This window comes from Podarcis gaigeae (assembly GCF_964106915.1).
Source record: "Podarcis gaigeae genome assembly, chromosome: 17".
NCBI classification, from domain to species: Eukaryota; Metazoa; Chordata; class Lepidosauria; order Squamata; family Lacertidae; genus Podarcis; species Podarcis gaigeae.
The window spans coordinates 22002033-22022352 of NC_139694.1; the positions used below are offsets into that span (position 1 = coordinate 22002033).

Below are 20320 nucleotides of genomic sequence, written 5' to 3' on the forward strand. Positions count from 1 at the left end.
CGGAAGGGGAAAAGGTAGGGTGTAAATTTAATAAATAAATAAAAGCTTATGTGCCAACTGTCTTTAAATAAATTCCTTAATTCAAATATTTATTTAGCAACATTTATCCGTCAAACAAGGGACGCGGGTGGCGCTGTGGGTTAAACCACAGAGCCTAGGACTTGCCGTTCAGAAGGTCGGCGGTTCGAATCCCCGCAATGGGGTGAGCTCCCGTCGCTCGGTCCCTGCTCCTGCCAACCTAGCACTTCAAAAGCACATCAAAGTGCAAGTAGATAAATAGGGAAGGTAAACGGCATTTCCGTGCACTGCTCTGGTTCGCCAGAAGCGGCTTAGTCATGCTGGCCACATGACCTGGAAGCTGTACACCGGCTCCCTCGGCCACTAAAGCAAGATGAGCGCCGCAACCCCAGAGTTGGCTACGACTGGACCTAATGGTCAGGGGTCCCTTTACCTTTACCTATCCGTCAAACATTCAAGCAGGGTGGGAGGATGCTATGTATGGGCTTAGAACTATTATTATTGCTGTAGCAAGGAATTCAAATTCTTTCTTTTAAATAAAACCAATAATCCCAGTAATCTATATGTTTTTGATCCAGCTTTTGCCACACATCATGGCACAGAAATGAGGCATACAAAATAAAACCAACAAGATAATGGTAGAATTCAGCTGAATACGTTGACATCGCTGTCTATAATGCTTGGTTGGCGCAACCCAGTGAGATGGGCAGGGTAGTAATTATAGTAACAATAAGAAGAATAAGAATAAGTTAATTTTAAGTCTTCTGTATGACTAGAAAAGGGACGCAGGTGGTGCTGTGGGTTAAACCACAGAGCCTAGGACTTGCCAATCAGAAGGTCGGCGGTTCGTATCCCTATGACAGGGTGAGCTCCCATTGCTCGGTCCCTGCTCCTGCCAACCTAGCAGTTCAAAAGCACGTCAAAGTGCAAGTAGATAAATAGGTACCGCTCCAGCGGGTAGGTAAACAGCATATCTGTGTGCTGCTCTGGTTCGCCAGAAGCGGCTTAGTCATGCTGGCCACATGACCCGGAAGCTGTACACTGGCTCCCTCGGCCAATAAAGCGAGATGAGCGCCGCAACCCCAGAGTCGGTCACGACTGGACCTAATGGTCAGGGGTCCCTTTACCTTTTATGACTAGAAAGCAGAGAAACAGTACGCATAAATTAAGAGTGCCCTTCTAGCACAAACCCCTGACTTAAAGCATCACCAACGTACTACAACGTACTACAGATAAAATTATGCAATATTTACAATGCAATGTTATGCACGTTTACTTAAAAGCAAGTCCTACTATGTTTGGTTCGGTTTACCTCCTGGCAAATGTGCATAGGATTAATGCTTAAAAACTGTCATTAATAGTATTGCTGCACAAAACCAGTTCTACAAGTTTATTGGTTATGGGGCTCAACATTAGCAGTGACAATAACACAGCTTCTTCTATATATTTTTTTCTTTTTGTGTGTGTCGTCCTATCATCATCTTATAGGAAACCCACAACTGGACCACGCATGTTGATAGAATAATTATTATGTAATCACAATATTGTTTCCTTTATCTCCCACTGAAGAAAAGCTCTGGTACAAGTAGATGTAGCAGTAACCCTACTTGGGCATTAAAGGAAGGGAAGAGGCTGTGACAGATGGACTTTGAGTGATCCCCCTGGGTGCTGGGATGGGGAGGGAGCAGGGAGTTAAAAGACAGAACCCAACAGGTAAACTGACAGATAGGGCTTTGCAATGGCTGAGTGAAAGGTTAGCTGGTCGGTTAGAAGTTTGCTAAGCAGGGCAACCCAAATTATTTCCATGAGGTGAAGGGAAAGATCCTAGAAGGGTCTGGAAGAAGGGTCTTAAACTATATACTATTATGTTGTTTAGTCGTTTAGTCGTGTCCGACTCTTCGTGACCCCATGGACCAGAGCACGCCAGGCACTCCTGTCTTCCACTGCCTCCCGCAGTTTGGTCAAACTCACGCTGGTAGCTTCAAGAACACTGTCCAACCATCTCGTCCTCTGTTGTCCCCTTCTCCTTGTGCCCTCAATCTTTCCCAACATCAGAGTCTTTTCCAAGGAGTCTTCTCTTCTCATGAGGTGGCCAAAGTATTGGAGCCTCAGCTTCAGGATCTGTCCTTCCAGTGAGCACTCAGGGCTGATTTCCTTAAGAATGGATACGTTTGATCTTTTTGCAGTCCATGCGTCTCTCAAGAGTCTCCTCTAGCACCATAATTCAAAAACATCAATTCTTCGGCGATCATCTCTCACTTCCATACATCACTACTGGGAAAACCATGGCTTTAACTATACCAGTGTTTCCCAACCTTGTGCCTCCAGATGTTTTTGGCCTACAACTCCCATCATCCCTGACCACTGGTCTTGCTAGCTAGGGATGATGGGAGTTGTAGGCCAAAAACATCTGGAGGCACAAGGTTGGGAAACACTGAACTATACGGACCTTTGTTGGCAAGGTGACGTCTCTGCTTTTTAAGATGCTGTCTAGGTTTGTCATTGCTTTTCTCCCAAGAAGCATGCGTCTTTTAATTTTGTGACTGCTGTCACCATCTGCAGTGATCATGGAGCCCAAGAAAGTAAAATCTCTCACTGCCTCCATTTCTTCCCCTTCTATTTGCCAGGAGGTGATGGGCCTAGTGGCCATGATCTTCGGGGGGGGGGGTGTATGTTGAGCTTCAGACCATATTTTGCGCTCTCCTCTTGCACCCTCATTAAAAGGTTATTTAATTCCTCCTCACTTTCTGCCATCAAGGTTGTGTCATCTGCATATCTGAGGTTGTTGATATTTCTTCTGGCCATCTTAATTCCGGCTTCGGATTCATCCAGCCCAGCCTTTTGCATGATTAATTTTGCATATAAATTAAATAAGCAGGGAGACAATATACAGCCTTGTCATACTCCTTTCCCAATTTTGAACCAATCAGTTGTTCCATATCCAGTTCTAACTGTAGCTTCTTGTCCCACATAGAGTTTTCTCAGGAGACAGATGAGGTGATCAGGCACTCCCATTTCTTTAAGAACTTGCCATAGTTTGCTGTTGTCGACACAGTCAAAGGCTTTTGCATAGTCAATGAAGCAGAAGTAGATGTCTTTCTGGAACTCTCTAGCTTTCTCCATAATCCAGCGCATGTTTGCAATTTGGTCTCTGGTTCCTCTGCCCCTTTGAAATCCAGCTTGCACTTCTGGGAGTTCTCGGTCCACATACTGCTTAAGCTTGCCTTGTAGAATTTTAAGCATAACCTTGCTAGCGTGTGAAATGAGTGCAATTGTGGGGTAGTTGGAGCATTCTTTGGCACTGCCTTTCTTTGGGATTGGGATGTAGACTGATCTTCTCCAATCTTCCGGCCACTGCTGAGTTTTCCAAATTTGCTGGCATATTGGGTGTAGCACCTTAACAGCATCATCTTTTAAAATTTTAAATAGTTCAGCTGGAATATCATCACTTCCACTGGCCTTGTTATTAGCAGTGCTTTCTAAAGCCCATTTGACTTTACTCTCCAGGATGTCTTGCTCAAGGTCAGTAACCACACTACCAGGGGTGTACGAGACATCCATATCTTTCTGGTATAATTCCTCTGTGTATTCTTGCCACCTCTTCTTGATGTCTTCTGCTTCTGTTAAGGTCCTTACCACTTTTGTCCTTTATTATGGTAATCTTTGTACAAAATGTTCCTTTCATATCTCCAATTTTCTTGAACAGATCTCTGGCTCTTCCTATTCTGTTGTTTCCCTCTATTTCTTTGCATTGCTCATTTAAGAAGGCCTTCTTGTCTCTCCTTGCTATTTTTTGGAAATCTGCATTCAATTTCCTGTATCTTTCGCTATCTCCCTCGCATTTTGCTTGCCTTCTCGCCCCCGCTATTTGTAAGGCCTCATCGGACAGCCACTTTGCTTTCTTGCATTTCCTTTTCATTGGGATGGTTTTCATTGCTGCCTCCTGTATATTGTTACAAGCCTCCATTCATAGTTCTTCAGGCACTCTGTCCACCAAATCTAAATCCTTAAACCTGTTCCTCACTTCCACTGTGTATTCGTAAGGGATTTGATTTAGATCGTATCTTACGGGCTCAGTGGTTTTTCCTACTTTCTTCATTTTAAGCTTAAATTTTGCTATAAGAAGCTGATGATCTGAGCCACAGTCCGCTCCAGGTCTTGTTTTTGCTGACTGTATAGATGATGACACCAAAGGTGTCATGGGCTTTGAAGACACTCGAACTCAGGACGCAACGGAGAAACGTGCCAAGAGGAAGGCACGCTTGGCAAATCCTCACCATAATCAACTCCCGCCAGGAAACCTATGTCCCCACTGTGGAAGGATGTGTGGATCTAGAATTGGCCTCCACAGTCACTTATGGACTCATTGTTAAAACCGTGTTTATGGAAGACAATCTTACTTGGCTATGAGTGATCGCCAAAGAAGAAATAATATATGGTGCTTGACAATCGGTCAGTGTAAATGAATTCTCCGTGCCCTCATATCTGCAAAAATATTGATACTGCTACATTGGAAGGACAAAATATACCCCCACCTTCGAACAATGGTAGGTGACATGACAACTCTTGCAGCCCATGAAAATGGATTGCCTTCAGATGAAGATTATGCATGGACAAATTGAATGAAATTTGAAATGTATTTGTTGAAACCATAGTGGCACATGGATTAACATATGCTTGAGGGAAACAATAAGTTTATCCATCTACATATATACTATATAGTTTTTAGCCTTAATTATATTTTATGGTTATTTTGCTATTGCTGTTTTCCTCTGCTTTTAAAAATATTTTAATGTATTCTCTTCCCCTCCTTTATTCTTTCTTCTTTACTTTAAATTACTATAATAATTTACTATAATTTACTATAGTAATACCAATATATATAAGTTCTTAATTTATTTACAGTGATTTTGACTGAAATAATGTCTTGTACCATAGGAAAGTAATCACTGAGCTTTAACCTTCACTGAGTGTGTCGAAAGAAAACCCCAGCTTTCTTTCCAAACTGCCTCACCCTTAATTTGAATCTTAGGTTCTTCCATTCATATATTTATGAATCCTTGCTGCTGGATATTGCAAAACATTACCAAATATATGGAATCCCAGCCCTCTTAAGTGTTATTTACAAGTGCTATCTGCAAGGGGTGTCTTAAGTTTTAAATCACCCATAATCAGGTCACATTATCTCCCTCCCATCTTTATTGAGGGTGTTTCTTTATTGAGGCAGTTTCTCACAGAGGCAACACAGGCATGGTGAGGCTCTGGGAATAGCCTAGCCTGGCCTCTGAGGTCGTGTGACTCTCCCAGCCCCTCCGTTGAGGAGAGTGAACTTCTGTATCTGTGGAGGTCTCCCAGCCCCTCCGTTGAGGAGAGTGAACTTCTGTATCTGTGGAGGTCCCCAGCATAACTGAGAGCTGCAAGAGTCACATGCAGAGCCAGATCACCCATGAGGTGAGGCAGTAGCGTAGCATGGGTTGCCAGTGTCCAGGGCCACACGGATGGAAGGGGGGGGGACAGACAGAGTACGCATACACATTCAACTGCCTAATGGCATCTGTGTTGAGGCGTTCTCAAAGTAAAGGAAAGATTGAACTCTGATTAATAAGAATACACACAGAGGCTTGAACCAGCAAGACTCTGGGAAGGGTGCGTATAATCGTCTCTTTCTCTTTCTCTGCCTCTACCCTTCGCCCAGGTCGTTTTATTCACAAAAGAACTTTTTACAGAGTTTTCATAAGAACCAGTCAGATTTCTTCTGAGCATTTCCACAAACCCCACGTGGGAACAAAGTTAAACTGCCAAAACTAATTAAGCACACATATTCCTGGAGTAAACAAAGAACAGAACTACAAAGGAGAGCATTTGGCAACCCCGGAGGTGAAAAACAAGTGATATAGATGATAAGAAGGATGGCCAGGAGGACCACGATCATTATCACCTTTCTGTGAAACCTGTTTCCTGGCCCTAAGATTAACATCCTAAGATCCTATTAACATATCAGAAAAGCCACATCAAAAGAAGCTGCCCACTATCTTTGATGACCCAGGATGCCTGCCTGGCTGTGTATGTGACTTGTGAAGAGAAATGGAACAGGGATGCAGAGGTATGGATTGATCAAGAATCATATCAAAATAGTTTAAACCCAGTCAATGCAATGCTTTCATTGCTGACACAGATGGCTTACTCTATATTTATTATAATTCCTCATAGTAATCCCACCTAATCACTACATGTGTCATCCAGGAGATCACAGCCACAGAGATAAGAAAAAGTTGTTTTGTTGTTTGGAGAGGTCACTTCCTGATTTGCTGCATCAAGGCAACTGGGTGTTGGAATTTTGGGCCCCTAACAATTTTGCGCCCAGGGCAACCCACGCTATGCTACTGAAACAGGTTGAAGATTTCACCAGAACCTGCCACGGTGCAGCGTAGGTACCGGTAAGTGATGCTTTGGTAGGTGCAGCAGCTGGAGGGCACTTCCTGTTTTGCCTCAAGTGGCAACCCGGGATGTACCACCGCTGGTCATATGGCCTCAGGAGCAGGGCTAAAAGCAGTCTCCCTGTACCCATGTTGGTTCTCTCTCCCCCCCCCCCTCAAAGTCTGAATAGAGCACATAGTGCATCATACCAAATCCTTATAAATTTTAGAATATGGCGTCATATAAGTGGGGAAGATTTAAAGCACAGTCTGGTTGTCATGGTCTGGTTCACGGGTGATCAAAGTCCTGGCAGGGGACGTGAGGACTGGGGGCAAGATGGCGGGGTGGGAGCAGGAACGGGGGTCCAGAAACCAGGAGTCAGGAAGCCAGGAGTCTGAGGGTCAGGAAGCAAGGAGTCAAGAAGTCAAGGATCAGGAAGCAATAAACCAAACGCAGCAAGGCAGGGAATGTGTTGCTGTGGCAAAGAGCCGAAGGGAAATGCTGACCTTATATCCCTTCCCGGCTCTTGCCACCAGGTGCTGTGAGTTACCAATTGGCCTCACCTGTGTGGCCGCGCCTTGCCTCTTCAGAACAAACTTAGGAAGGCCCCAGGCCTGCAAAGTCCTATTGGTCACAAGGCCTGGCTCCTTCATGCACACCTGACACTGGTGGATGGAAAACTGGAGATGTGATTTCCCTCTGCTTATGGTTTTCTCTTGAAAACTACTTCTAACCAGCCAGTTTACTTCTACACATGCAGCCCCGACAGGAGAAAAATGACTAGAATGTAGAGATTCTAAGGCACAGAAAGCAGAAGACACTGCAGCCACACTTCATCCTCCCTGCTGAACATCGCCCTGCAATTTAGGGAGCATCCATGTTGACCCAATTCTACCCCATGATGAGTTTTGAAATTCACAACTGGTGGTGCAATATGAGAAGGGCTACACTATTAAACAACATGCTGTACACCCATGGGTGGGAAGAGCTGCCCACGGGGGTAGGGGAGTGGTGTGGTGATGTCACCCCCCTCAGGAATAACACCCAGGCCGGACCGCACCCACCGCACCCCCTTCCTCCGCCAGTGGAGCCTCTGTAATGTATTGTCCTGGGAAGATTGGCTCTAGGCCTACTCTCCTTAGAATAATAAATGTTGCTTGGATAGGCCTACCTGCAGTTTCTCTGCTCTTAAAAATGTTGCGAAAGGAAGGATTTCATAACACGTCATGTTGCAGACGGCTTTTAGTTTGTCCCCCTCGTCCTTCCCACTGCTTTGGCAGAGCTCAGATAAAATATTAGAAGAATGAGCACAATTATTTCTCCTCAGAAATACATGTGTGCCTCATTTCTCAGAACTTTGTGGAAAATGCTTCCTTTCAAACAGTGAGGATTGGATCTGTTACATCTACCTCCCTGAAGCTCTGATTCCCTGACTAACACTTGGTTGCTAATTATTTTATCTGCTTATAATGGAGCAATTGTTGTTGTTGTTTAGTCGTTTAGCCGTGTCCGACTCTTCGTGACCCCATGGACCAGAGCACACCAGGCACTCCTGTCTTCCACTGCCTCCTGCAGTTTGGTCAAACTCATGCTGGTAGCTTTGAGAACACTGTCCAACCATCCCGTCCTCTGTCGTCCCCTTCTCCTTGTGCCCTCCATCTTTCCCAACATCAGGGTCTTTTCCAGGGAGTCTTCTCTTCTCATGAGGTGGCCAAAGTATTGGAGCCTCAGCTTCAGGATCTGTCCTTCCATTAAGAACTCAGGGCTGATTTCCTTAAGAATGGATAGGTTTGATCTTCTTGCAGTCCATGGGACTCTCAAGAGTCTCCTCCAGCACCATAATTCAAACCCTTCATGGATCACTGCCTTGCCGTGTCGAAGGGGCTTGAATAACTCAGAGAAGCTATGACCTATGTCAAGCAGGACAAGATGGACAGGTCATAGTGGAGAGGTTTGACCAAATGTGATCCACTTGGAGGAGGAACCGGCAAGCCACTCCAGTATCCCTGCCAAGAAAACTCCATGGACAAAGACAACAGGCAATGGAGCAATTAAAATTAGTTTACTTCATTCTCCTGTTCGTTTTAGGAATTTATATGCTGCCCTTTGATTATATTGCTTTCAGGGCAGCTTGCAAATAAAATAGTGTCACACACCGCTCCAATCTCTGAGCAGTCTGAGAATCCAGGGGTTCCATACCTAAGGTCCATGGAAATGAGGCACTGTGGAGACTGTAGTGTCTTTATGATATATGGCTTATTTAACATGTATACAACCTGAGCCTATGTTGGAGGGGTTCACAGCATTAACACCCCAAGTTGGTCTTGCTTCTCCTATAGCCACAGAAGCCCTGGATTCAAACATGAATCCACCATTGTGCTCTCTCCCTCTCCAGCTTGCTGCGTTTAACAAACTGCAACCTCTTACCCCTAGGTCACATCACCACCACTGCAATCCTAAACTCAACTCTGCTATCTCAGAGCTGAGGGAGGGGTCCCTTCCATTTTCCACAGGGCACAGAAAGCCATCTCTCTGGGTTTCCTTTGTCTTTGGTTAATGACAGATTTACCAGGTGATTTCCTGAATATGGGAAGTTAGTTCAATGGCTTAGCCTGTATCTTAACACGTGGCTATATCCACCTATTAGACCTGGGAAATTAGGGAAATCTGACACTCCCAAACCCTGGCACCCCCAACTCATAACAATACATAAGCAGTATAAAAACAGAAATAAAACTGGGGATTTAAACACCTTTTTTTTAAAAAAAAAAGTAATTTATCCTGCCTGACTGGAAATCTTGTGTACAGTCAAAGTGTGGAAAAAGTGGTAGCTTTTTAGAAGGGAAGAGAAAAATAACTACACATGCTCACTGACTTTATCATCACTTCAGCTATTCCAGGAGTTTTTTCTGCTCTTTGAGAACAGTAATGGGGCACAGTCACATCAAATTTGTCACGGTAGACCCTCTTCCCTGCCTCTATGGGTGATGCAGACACACTGCTGAGCTATGAGCTACTCAGTAGGAAGACTTAAGCACACATTGAGGGCACTGGAAAACCAAGGGCACAAAAAAGATTTTTTTTAAAAAATTGGAAAGAATTTGACACTTGATCTTTCAAAGAAGCGCTGAAGGAGGCATCGTGGCAGAAACAAGAACTTGGTTCGACTTCCTCTCCCTCACACTCTTCCTTCATTTCCCCGTTCTCTTTATGACTTATCCCCACCTAAACCAGGGGGCGCCCCACCGACAGCAGATCAAAATAACGCCAGGAAGAAGGAAGAGCCCTGGCAGTGTGTTGCACACAGGGCAGAATGCACGCGTGCACATCTCGCCGTGCATGTAAGTTTTGCGTCCTTGCAAAAAACCAAAACAAAACACCAGCAACGCGGCTTGCTTTTTTTGGAACTGCATCGCCACCAGTATCCTCATGTTATTATTCGCATCTCTCCAATCTCACTGGCTTCCTCCAGACGCATATTTTGTTTTTGATTTTCCGGAGGACTGGTGGTGGGAGCACGCCAATTAGCCCATCTCTAGGGTGCTTTCCAGGTCCGGCTCTGCGCACGACTCGTGCCAAGAAGGAGAGTGGGCGAGGACCAAGGAGCGCGCAAAGTCACCGCGCTTGACCCTGGGGTGGCGGCGGGCGGGACCAAGAGAAGGAGAAGGAGGAGCGCCGTCTGACATTTCCTGCCCAGGCTACCTTGCGAAGGGACTCCTGAGCCCGCCTCCCGCTCGCGAAAGCAAGGTGGGTTGGCCCCGGCCGGGCGCTTTTAGCCCTCCCGCCGTTGCCATACTGCTGCTGCTGCTGCTGCTGCTGCTGCAAGCCCAAGCCAGGCACCCGGGGTCTCCACCATGGAGCGCAGCTCGGCCGCCGTGGGTGCCGTGAGGCGCCTCCGCACGCAGCAGCAGCACCCTCGCCCAAACCAGCAGCAGCAGCCGCCGTGGCGCCCGGACCAGGAGCCCGACGGACTGGACGGGAAGAAGCCGGCGGGCAGCCGGGGAGGAGGAGGAGCAAGGGGCCTCCCGCTGCTCCCGGAGGCGCGCACGGCCCTGCTGCTGCTGCTCTACTTGCTGGCGCTGCGCGGGATCGCGCACCTCTCCCTGCAGAGGCTGGTGCAGCCGGCGGAGCGCCGCCCCGGCGAGGATTTCAGCGCCCCGCGCGCCAGGTAACCGCAGGTAGCGGCGGCGGCGGCGGCGGCTGCTCTCTCTCGCGCGCTTGCCGGGTCCCAGGTCCCTTCTTCCGTGGGGTGCGTGGGTGGGAAGGGTCCAGGGACAGATGCCCCCCCACCAAGTACATAACTAACTGAGGTTCTGGCCCCCACCCCAACATAAAGTCTGCCCGCCCCCTCGAACATGAATCTTAGCTACACCGGTGGTTCCTTCCCCCGTCCTCACCGCGCACCTGCATCTCTGGGAGAGGGAGACATGGGCGTAGTCGGGGAGCAGGAAGACGGAGCCACAATACTATTGAAAAGCACTGAAAGTACACAATTATCTGAAGTCCTGTGTGCCCCCCCTCCCAGCAGAAGCCCCTCCCCATTGTCCTCAACAACTTAGGAGGATCCCCTAAAAAAAGCTTTGGCTGCCCCCCTCCCCAACAAAAATCTTGGCTCTGCCCATGGAGAGAGAGGTGGAATGCTCTCCTCCGGGAGGGCCAATTTGGCCCCACGCCCATGGGTGCCCAGGGCTATGGGTTCCATACAGTGTCTGGCCCCGGGGTGTTTGCTCCTACGCCCTCCTCCTGGACTAATTTACTGATGTACCCTGATGTACTTTGAATCTGATCTAGATAGGAGTTGTGTCATTGTGTTCCCTATGTCCTTTTTGATAGTAGTAGCTAGCAATAAAGGATAGCTGCTGGGCCTGTGTACATGGGGGCGTGTTATACATGGAAAAATACAGTATGTCTTTTTTAGCTATTAAGGTGCCTTTAATGTGTAGGTAGGAACGAACAGGGAGCACTCGTGTTTTCAGAATCTCTGTGGTTTAATAGAACTGTGGCAAAGCCCCAGAAATGGTTTCTGTAATAACAGTAATTTTATTATTTATATCGTCTGGCTGGGTTTCCCAAGCCACTCTGAACAGCTTCCAAACATATGTTAAAACATAATAAATAATCAAACATTAAAAACCTCCCGATACAAGGCTGCCTTCAGATGTCATCTGAAAGTCAGATAGTTTTTTATTTCCTTGACATCTGATGGGAGGGCGTTCCACAGGGAGGGTGCCACCGCCAAGAAGACCCTCTGCCTGGTTTCCTGTAACTTTGCTTCTCGCAGTGAGGGAACTGCCAGAAGGCCCACGGAGCTGGACCTCATTGTCTGGGCTGAACGATGGGGGTGAAGATGCTCCTTCAGGTATACTGGACCAAGGCCGTTTAGACCTTTAAAGGTCAGCACAAACACTTTGAATTGTGCCCGGAAACATAGGGGAGCCAGTGTAGATCCTTTAGGACTGGTGTTATGGTCTCGGCGGCCGCTCCTAGTCACCAGTCTAGCTGCCGCATTCTGGATTAGTTGTAGTTTCTGAGTCACCTTCAAAGGTAGCCCCATGTAGAGTGCATTGCAGTAGTCCAAGTGGGAGATAACCAGGGCATGCACCACTCTGGTGAGACAGTCTGCGGGCAGGTAAGGTCTCAGCCGGCGTACCAGATGGAGCTGGTAGACAGCTGCCCTGGACACAGAATTGACCTATGCCTATATGGACAGCTGTGAGTCCAAAATGATTCCCAGGCTGCACACCTGGTCCTTCAGGGGCACAGTTAACCCATTCATGCCCAGGATCAGTTGCCCCAAAACAGTACTTCTGTCTTGTCAGTATTCAACCTCCGTTCTGTTAGCCACCATCCGTCTTCCAGCTGCCTCCAGAAACACACACAAGACGTTCACTGCCTTCACTGGTTCCAATTTAAAGGAGAGGTAGAGTTGGGTATCAGCCGCATACTGTATGATCTCTCCCAGCGGCTTCATATAGATGTTAAAAAGCATGGCAGAGAGGACGGATCCCTGAGGCACCCCACAAGTGTGCTCCTAGGGGTCTGAACGCTTCCAACACAAGGGCTAGGATGTATGAAGATAGTGGACAACCACAGCGGAAGATAAATTCCACTGAATGAAGTTGGGCAAATCCTGCCGTGGCTTCCTAGAATTTGCTACCGGGCTCAGGTTAAGTTACTGACTTTGGTATACAGAGCTCTCTATACCCTGGGTTGCAAGTATTTGAAGAAGTGCATCTCTTGCTACCTGCTAACCCACGCCTTAAGATAAATGGAAGAGGCCTTCCTTTTGCCTCCATCAGGGGCTGTTTACTGTATAATAGCATGGAGCAAGCAAGGCCTTCTCTGCTATGGCCCCCTGTATGTTAAGTTCCTTCCCATTAGACCTGTGGTTGCCTACAGCTTTCAGATGTCTGCTTAGGATGTAGTTCCCCGTCTGCTCCTGCCTTCCTGTGGAAGTGGCTGGTCTAGTGACCGGCTGCTTTATTATTTTATTATATTTACTGTTTTAAAATGCTGCTAATGTTTACTGGTTTTATGGTTTTCATTTTAATCCTTGTAGTGCATTTTATTTGATGAAGCGTCGTATACCACTACAGTGGTACCTCTACTTACGCACACCTCTGGTTACGTATCCTTTGGCATACGTACGCGGCAAACCCGGAAGTATTTTTCCGGGTTTCCTGCATGCGCAGAAGCGCTCTACTGTGCGCATGCGCAGGACAGCCACCTTCGGTTGCGAAAACCTCGGGATCCGACTGGAGCTCTGGAACGGATCCCTTCTGCAACCGGAGGTACCACTGTATTGGAGTCGAAAGGTGTGTTATAAATACAATGTGTAATATTTGGGATGACGTGGGCTCCATCTCACTTAGTTTGGGAGTTTTGCAGAAGTAGCATGAGTCTTGTGTGGGTGGAGGAATTGAGAAGGGAGCAGACAGGATCTTGTGCCCCACTATTTGGAGAGGAAAAGAAGAAGCAGTACAAGATCCTTTCACTACTTCCCCTTTGGCAAAAAAAAACAACAACTATTCAGACTATATTTCCTCCGGCTGGTTAGTCATCCTAGCAAACGCTTCTGAGTAGGACAACTTGAGGGTATATTTCTGCTAGAACCTCTCCTTCCACATTCAGAAGATTTAGGTAACAGGTGCATATCTGGGCAGACACAGTGTTAGAAACTCAGATATGTAAGCTGGGGCCAAATGGCTCCTTAAACCAAGGTTGCAGTCTCCAAAATGAAATGTCTGTTTGCCATTTTGGGACAAGACGGCTGTAAAGTCTTATTTTTCAAATGATGGACTGACTGTGATTGAATTCTCAGTTAGACATCTGTCTAGCTCAGAAGACCTTGAGCAAGGTTAAGAACTTAAGGGAACTCCAAGAAGAAAAGTCACTTGATCCAAGGACTGTCCACATATATATTGGCTTATTCTGACCTCTTTTTCTTCCTGGTTACACGGACCATTCGTAATGTAGGAATATTCTTCACAACGGTGAGCAGGGCAGTGGCACGAGGCAAGCAAAGTCAAGTTACAACAGTTAGCTGTAATGTCATTCAGTCTCCTTCTCAGGCTGCGCAAAAAAAGCGTTTTGGTTCCCAAAGTTCATTCCAATTGTGCGGATAAAATACAGTGGTACCACGGGTTACATATGCTTCAGGTTGCATTCGCTTCAGGTTACAGACTCCGCTAACCCAGAAATAGTGCTTCAGGTTAAGGACTTTGCTTCAGGATGAGAACAGAAATCGTGCTCCAGCGGTGTGGCAGCAGCAGGAGGCCCCATTAGCTAAGGTGGTGCTTCAGGTTAAGAGCAGTTTCAGGTTACGTACGGACCTCCGGAACCAATTAAGTACTTAACCTGAGGTACCACTGTATGGCGGATAGAATTCTCCATGGTGGGGTATTAGTGTGGTGGAGATCTTCACTTGGTCGCAAGTGGCCGATAAGTCAGTTGGAAAATTTGCCTGCACTTGGCTGATTTCAAAGCAGACCATGCAGGTACCGTATTTTTCGCTCTATAAGATGCACCAGACCACAAGACGCACCTAATTTTTGGAGGAGGAAAACAAGAAAAAAAATGTTCTGAATCTAGGAAGCCAGAACAGCAAGAGGGATCGCTGCGCAGTGAAATCAGCAATCCCTCTTGCTGTTCTGGCTTCTGTGATAGCTGTGCAGCCTGCATTCACTCCATAAGACGCACAAACATTTCCCCTTACTTTTTAGGAGGGAAAAAGTGAGTCTTATAGAGCAAAAAATACGGTAAATAAGTTTTACTTGGGGTATTTTGAGCCCATTCATGTTGATCATAGTTGAAATAGAGTGAGGCAAAAATCACATTGTGATTAGCCACTGTGGGTAGTTAGTGGGCAGTTCCTTTTATAACCTGCTAATCAGCCTCCAAAAATAGAAAAAGCTGTTATGGGATAAAAACTGGCTTGTGTTCCCACAAGGCTCATAATTAATCAGAAATAAAAAACAAGACTGAGAGCCAAGGGGATGATGATGGAAGGAGGCAATGGTAGTGTATATTTCTATTCCCAAGGCAGATTACAAGCTGAAACAGACAATAAAATAGACAGCAAAGATCACGCACCTGATCACAATCTAATCCAATACAAAGATAAAATAAAATCATAATGAACTCATAACTATAAAATAAACAACTTTTATCAAATATTAAATACCAGCAGTTTACACTTAACAGCTTACAGTTTACACTTAACTGCTACAATAAAGAATTACTAAACGACAGTAAAAATAACGAGCAATGCGTAAAATAGCACAAAACATGCAAAACCTTGTAAAAGGATCAAATTGAGAGATAAGGGTACACAACTTATAATTTATTCTTAAAAAAAAAATAACCCCAAATTGTTGCTGTCCAATCCAGTGCCTTGTTTCTGTTATGGAAGGTATTTAGCTTAAACTTCTGTAGTTTCCTTGTTCAGAGCAAATCCAAAATATAGACACATAGTTCTGGAGTGTAGACAGAGTTTCAGCTGAACTGGCTTTTATTTATTTATTTATTTCATAAAAAATTATATTATTTCTTGGTGAAACCTCCAAGTGGTTTACAAGGGCTGCTTTTTTGTAACAATTCAGTATTAGTATAAACAAGGGAAAGTGGCCCAATTTGTATTTATGGGTTCTATCATTCATTTCATTTTCATTTTTTAATTTGTATACCGCCTTTCTATCTTACAATACTCGAGGCGGTTTACAAGCTGAAGAAACAAAATGTACATCTTATAACAATCTAATGCAATACAAAAATCTGATAATAAAGCATAACTTTAAAATAGGCAACCTCCATCAAAAAAGTAACAGTCAACAATCATTAGAATAGTATAAAATAATAATATCAACATATAAAAGTTAAACAGAAATCCACTCAACAGTTACAATAATATCTAAACTGTAATCAATAAAACAACGGCAAGCCACAGTACATAATACAATACACATTGAGAAGCAGAGGGTGGAGCAAGGGTTCTGTTAACATTTTCGCATGGGAGACCCATAGAAATGAGTGTGACTATAAGGAACATAAGGGACGCGGGTGGCGCTGTGGGTAAATGCCTCAGCGCCTAGGGCTTGCCGATCGAAAGGTCGGCGGTTCGAATCCCCGCGGCGGGGTGCGCTCCCGTTGCTCAGTCCCAGCGCCTGCCAACCTAGCAGTTCGAAAGCACCCTCGGGTGCAAGTAGATAAATAGGGACCGCTTTCTAGCGGGAAGGTAAACGGCGTTTCCGTGTGCGGCTCTGGCTCGCCAGAGCAGCAATGTCACACTGGCCACGTGACCCGGAAGTGTCTTCGGACAGCGCTGGCCCCTGGCCTCTTGAGTGAGATGGGCGCACAACCCCAGAGTCTGGCAAGACTGGCCCCTACGGGCAGGGGTACCTTTACCTTTTATAAGGAACATGGCATAGAAAAACAACTTTTAAAATATTCTTATCACCTCCTAGTATCCCCAACTCCAACACTTTCCATTCCTTGAGTCAAATTTAGGAGAACCATGTGCTAAAAGTCTGTATCACTTGTTGATAATTGGCTTCGGTACTCTTGAACCAATCTTGTGCAAGTCACTGCGAATAAATATTTCAGATTCCTAGGTGTATGCTCACATTTCGGGCGACTTTTTGAAACCTGATTACAGTGGTACCACAGGTTACATACGCTTCAGGTTACATACACTCTGCTAGCTAATCCAAAAATATTACCTCGGGTTAAGAACTTTGCTTCAGGATGAGAACAGAAATCGCACGGCGGCGGCGCGGCAGCAGCAGGAGGCCCCATTAGCTAAAGTGGTGCTTCAGGTTAAGAACAGTTTCAGGTTAAGAACGGACCTCTGGAACGAATTAAGTACTTAACACGAGGTACCACTGTATTGATTTTTAAAACTGAGCTAAGAAGAACGCATTGGAACTACTTTCTAGTGCTTGCATTATTTAAATTTACCATGAGGAAGTTCATCACCTCTTTCATCAAGTTTTAGGTAAAGTGAGCCTTGGAGTTCCTGTTTGTTATTTTCTTATCTCCTCCTGTTTGATGTCAGGCTTTATGGAACTACCTTTTCCCCTTTTATTTCGTACACATGCACCTCTTTGTAGTTTTTAGCAGCAGATCTCCCTTTGTACTCAAACCTAAACCAATTTATTTGGAACTAGATCATATTGATTTCAGTATAACACTTCCAAATGCATATGTATAGAATTGCAGCCTTTGGCAGCAATGCTCATAAACTGCCCTAGTTTTAAGTCCTGCTGGTTTCAGCAGGACTTACCGGTAGTTTCAAGCAACTTTAATTTTCAAGGAAAAGCAGTGCGTTAAATATTTTGCAGTTTGGCATGTACGACCTTGTGTAGCCATCAAACATATGCAGCAGTTTATAGGTGGTGTCTGAAGCAAACACCTGAGATACTGAAGTGCAAATTATTGTTTATATTCTAATGGAACTCTCCCGGGTAATGACTATACATATACAGGGTTGCTGTGTCGTTTGTGTTATCTGTTATATTATTTCTGTTTTTTAAAAAGAAATTGTTGGTTTTAATGTATTTATGCATGTGTATATGTTTTTTGCTTAAAATGTTTTAAGACACTTTTGAGTTGCTATGGGAAAAAAGTGACCAATAAACATAAAAATAAAAACTTTTGATTAATATTCAGATAATGCCCTGGGCATTAAATCAGATGGTTAGTACGTTTCCGAGCTCAATTCAAAGTGTTGGTGCTGACCTTTAAAGCCCTAAATGGCCTTGGTCCTGTATACCTGAAGGAGCGTCTCCACCCCCATCGTTCAGCCCTGAGATCCAGCGCCAAGGGCCTTCTGGCGGTTCCCTCATTGCGAGAAGTAAGGTTACAGGGAACCAGACAGAGGGCCTTCTCGGTAGTGGCACCCGCCCTTCAGATGTGAAGGAAATAAGTAGCTATCTTATCTTTAAAAGACATCTGAAGGCTGTCAGGGACGTTTTTAATATTTAACACTGTATTGTTTTTAATACTTGATTGGGAGCCGCCCAGAGTGGCTGGGGAAACTCAGCCAGATGGGCAGGGTATAAATAATAAATTATTATTATTATATTAGGGTGTGTTGTGTATATGGAAAGATAAATATGGTATATTTAATACAGAGTTGGACCTAGGTTACATCCTCAGTTAAGTATGAAACTCACTGAGTGGGCTTGAGGTAGTCCACATTGGTGTGAGGATAAATAGAATAACCCCACATAGGCGGAAGATTGCCAGATTCCAGTGTTCATGAAATATGAATGGGTTTTTAAAAAATCTCTGGGCATAATCACTGTAAACATTGGGTGACATCCAAGTTTTGTGTGAGCAGATGTCTTCTTCTTCTTCTTCTTCTTCTTCTTCTTCTTCTTCTTCTTCTTCTTCTTCTTCTTCTTCTTCCCCCAGCAACCTCTCCTACAGCCACAAGATCTTCTCCATAGAGTTGGCAGAGGAGATTCTGGTGTGGGGGCACAGGAGGCTATGGGGCGGCCGAGGAAGAAAGGGAAGACCTATTTGCTCAGGCAGGAATCTGTTGCGCAGTTGGGTGGGTGGGCATCACTCGATGTCCCCTCTTGTTCTTTTGAAGTATTATAATCAGTAACGTGCCCATATTTGTACTGCTATTTAACATATTTCTAGCCTGTCTTCAGTGGTGCATGGAGTCTAAGCTGCTGAACAGACATTTTGTTCTCCTTCTCTGGTAGTCAGTGGAACGTTAAGCCCCATTTGCCCTGTCAGGGGTCAGCAAACTTTTCCAGCAGGGGGCCGGTCCACTGTCCCACAGACCTTGTGGGGGGCCGGACTATATTTTGGAAAGGAAAAAAAAGGGAACGAATTCCTATGCCCCACAAATAACCCAGAGATGCATTTTAAATAAAAGGACACATTCTACTCTACGCTGATTCCTGGACCGTCTGCGGGCCAGATTTAGAAGGCGATTGAGCCTGATCCGGCCCCCGGGCCTTAGTTTGCCTACCCATGCCCTAATAGCTTAAGGAATGTTCTTGCAATTATGTCATTGTTCACACCAACAGATCTAGCTTTCTCTTCAATGGCCTGTTAGGAGTAGCTGCTCTTTTGGAGCTGAGTTTGCATGGATTTGTGGGTTTTAATACATTCTTCTAATGCCCTGTTATGGTCTCCTACAGGACTTACCTAGAAAACATTACTGCAATTGGGCCCAGAGCAGTAGGAAGTCCGGAAAACGAAATCTTCACAGTCAACTACCTCTTGGAACAAGTTAAAGCTATTGAAGCTCAAAGCAGTCGTGTCCATACCATCTCTGTCGATATCCAGAGGCCCACGGGCACCTTCAGTATTGATTTTCTCGGAGGCTTTACCAGTTACTATGACAACATTACTAATGTCGTGGTCAAGCTGGAACCCAGGACCGGAGCGGAGCATTCGGTGCTCTCCAACTGCCACTTTGACTCTGTACCACATACTGTCGGTAGGTAACATCAGAAAAAAAATTGTATAATGGGGGCAGGGGGGCTTCCACTTTGCTTCCCCCTTTCTTTAAGAGGTGAACCCCAGCGAAGGCCCAGATCTTTCTATTCACTGATTCTGGTGGAGAAATTTCTAAGAATTCTCCACAAATGCAATTTATTGAGCTGGCCTAAATATTTTATTTAAAGTTGCTTATGCTTTGTAAAAGGGACGCAAGTGGCCCCTGTGGTGTAAACCACTGAGCCTAACGGCCAAGGGTCCCTTTACCTTTACCTTATATGCTTTGTAAGTCTTAGTTGTTGGGTACTTTGTAGATATCGTCAGCTTCACAGCACGCTGAGAATATTTTTGCTTTTCAAAAGCTTATATTAATGGGGTGAATTTGTATACATTCCCCCCCACTTTTACTTTTTCTGCAGATTTAAAATTAGTTGTAATTTACTGGTTATCCAGCTTAACATTTTATAAAAGGCAAAAAACCTCTTACCTAAACGTAATTTTGTTAACAAGACTTAACCTGCCTACAAAGGCTTATCCCACAAACTTTTCCGAATCTGGGTAATGAAATATTTGCACAGTAGTTTTTTGTTTGTTTGCTTTTTTGTTTTAAAAAACGCTCAGTAGTTTTATAAAACTATTAAAATGTCAAAGGCCATCATGGCTCAGAACTCTCTTGATAATTTTGTGCTTGAACACAGTCATTTTCCTTTTGTTTTTTGAAATGCTAGCGAAAGGAAGGACTGCATCTGATTTTATGCCAAGCGCTTTCAAGCACTCACAATTGGCAAGGAGGGAGGAAATTCTTCGTTTCGTTTCCATAATCCTCTTAGGGTGTTTTCATGTAACAATACAAGGCTGAAAGAAAACCTTTTTAAGGCGTTTTACTCAAATGAGGTTTGAAAAAATTGTGCAGCAGTTGTACATCAAT

The 20320-nt window shown here is 45.0% G+C and overlaps 1 protein-coding gene across 5 annotated transcripts in view; it reads left to right on the forward strand.

The window, feature by feature from the left end:
• The first annotated feature begins 10150 nt into the window (after positions 1 to 10150).
• The window catches only part of ERMP1 (endoplasmic reticulum metallopeptidase 1), a 39538-nt gene continuing 29368 nt past the window's right edge, over positions 10151 to 20320 (forward strand). For 2 of the 5 annotated variants that reach the window (XR_014559338.1, XM_083718687.1), the window contains exons 1-2: positions 10151 to 10603; positions 19092 to 19393. Coding sequence is in view for 4 of the 5 variants with exons in the window: in XM_083718687.1 (XP_083574813.1) it covers positions 10290 to 10603; positions 19092 to 19393 (616 nt within the window). In the remaining variant the exon portion in view is untranslated. The remainder of the gene's footprint in view (positions 10604 to 19091; positions 19394 to 20320) is intronic. The other 3 variants (XM_083718690.1, XM_083718689.1, XM_083718688.1) reach the window with 2 other exon arrangements.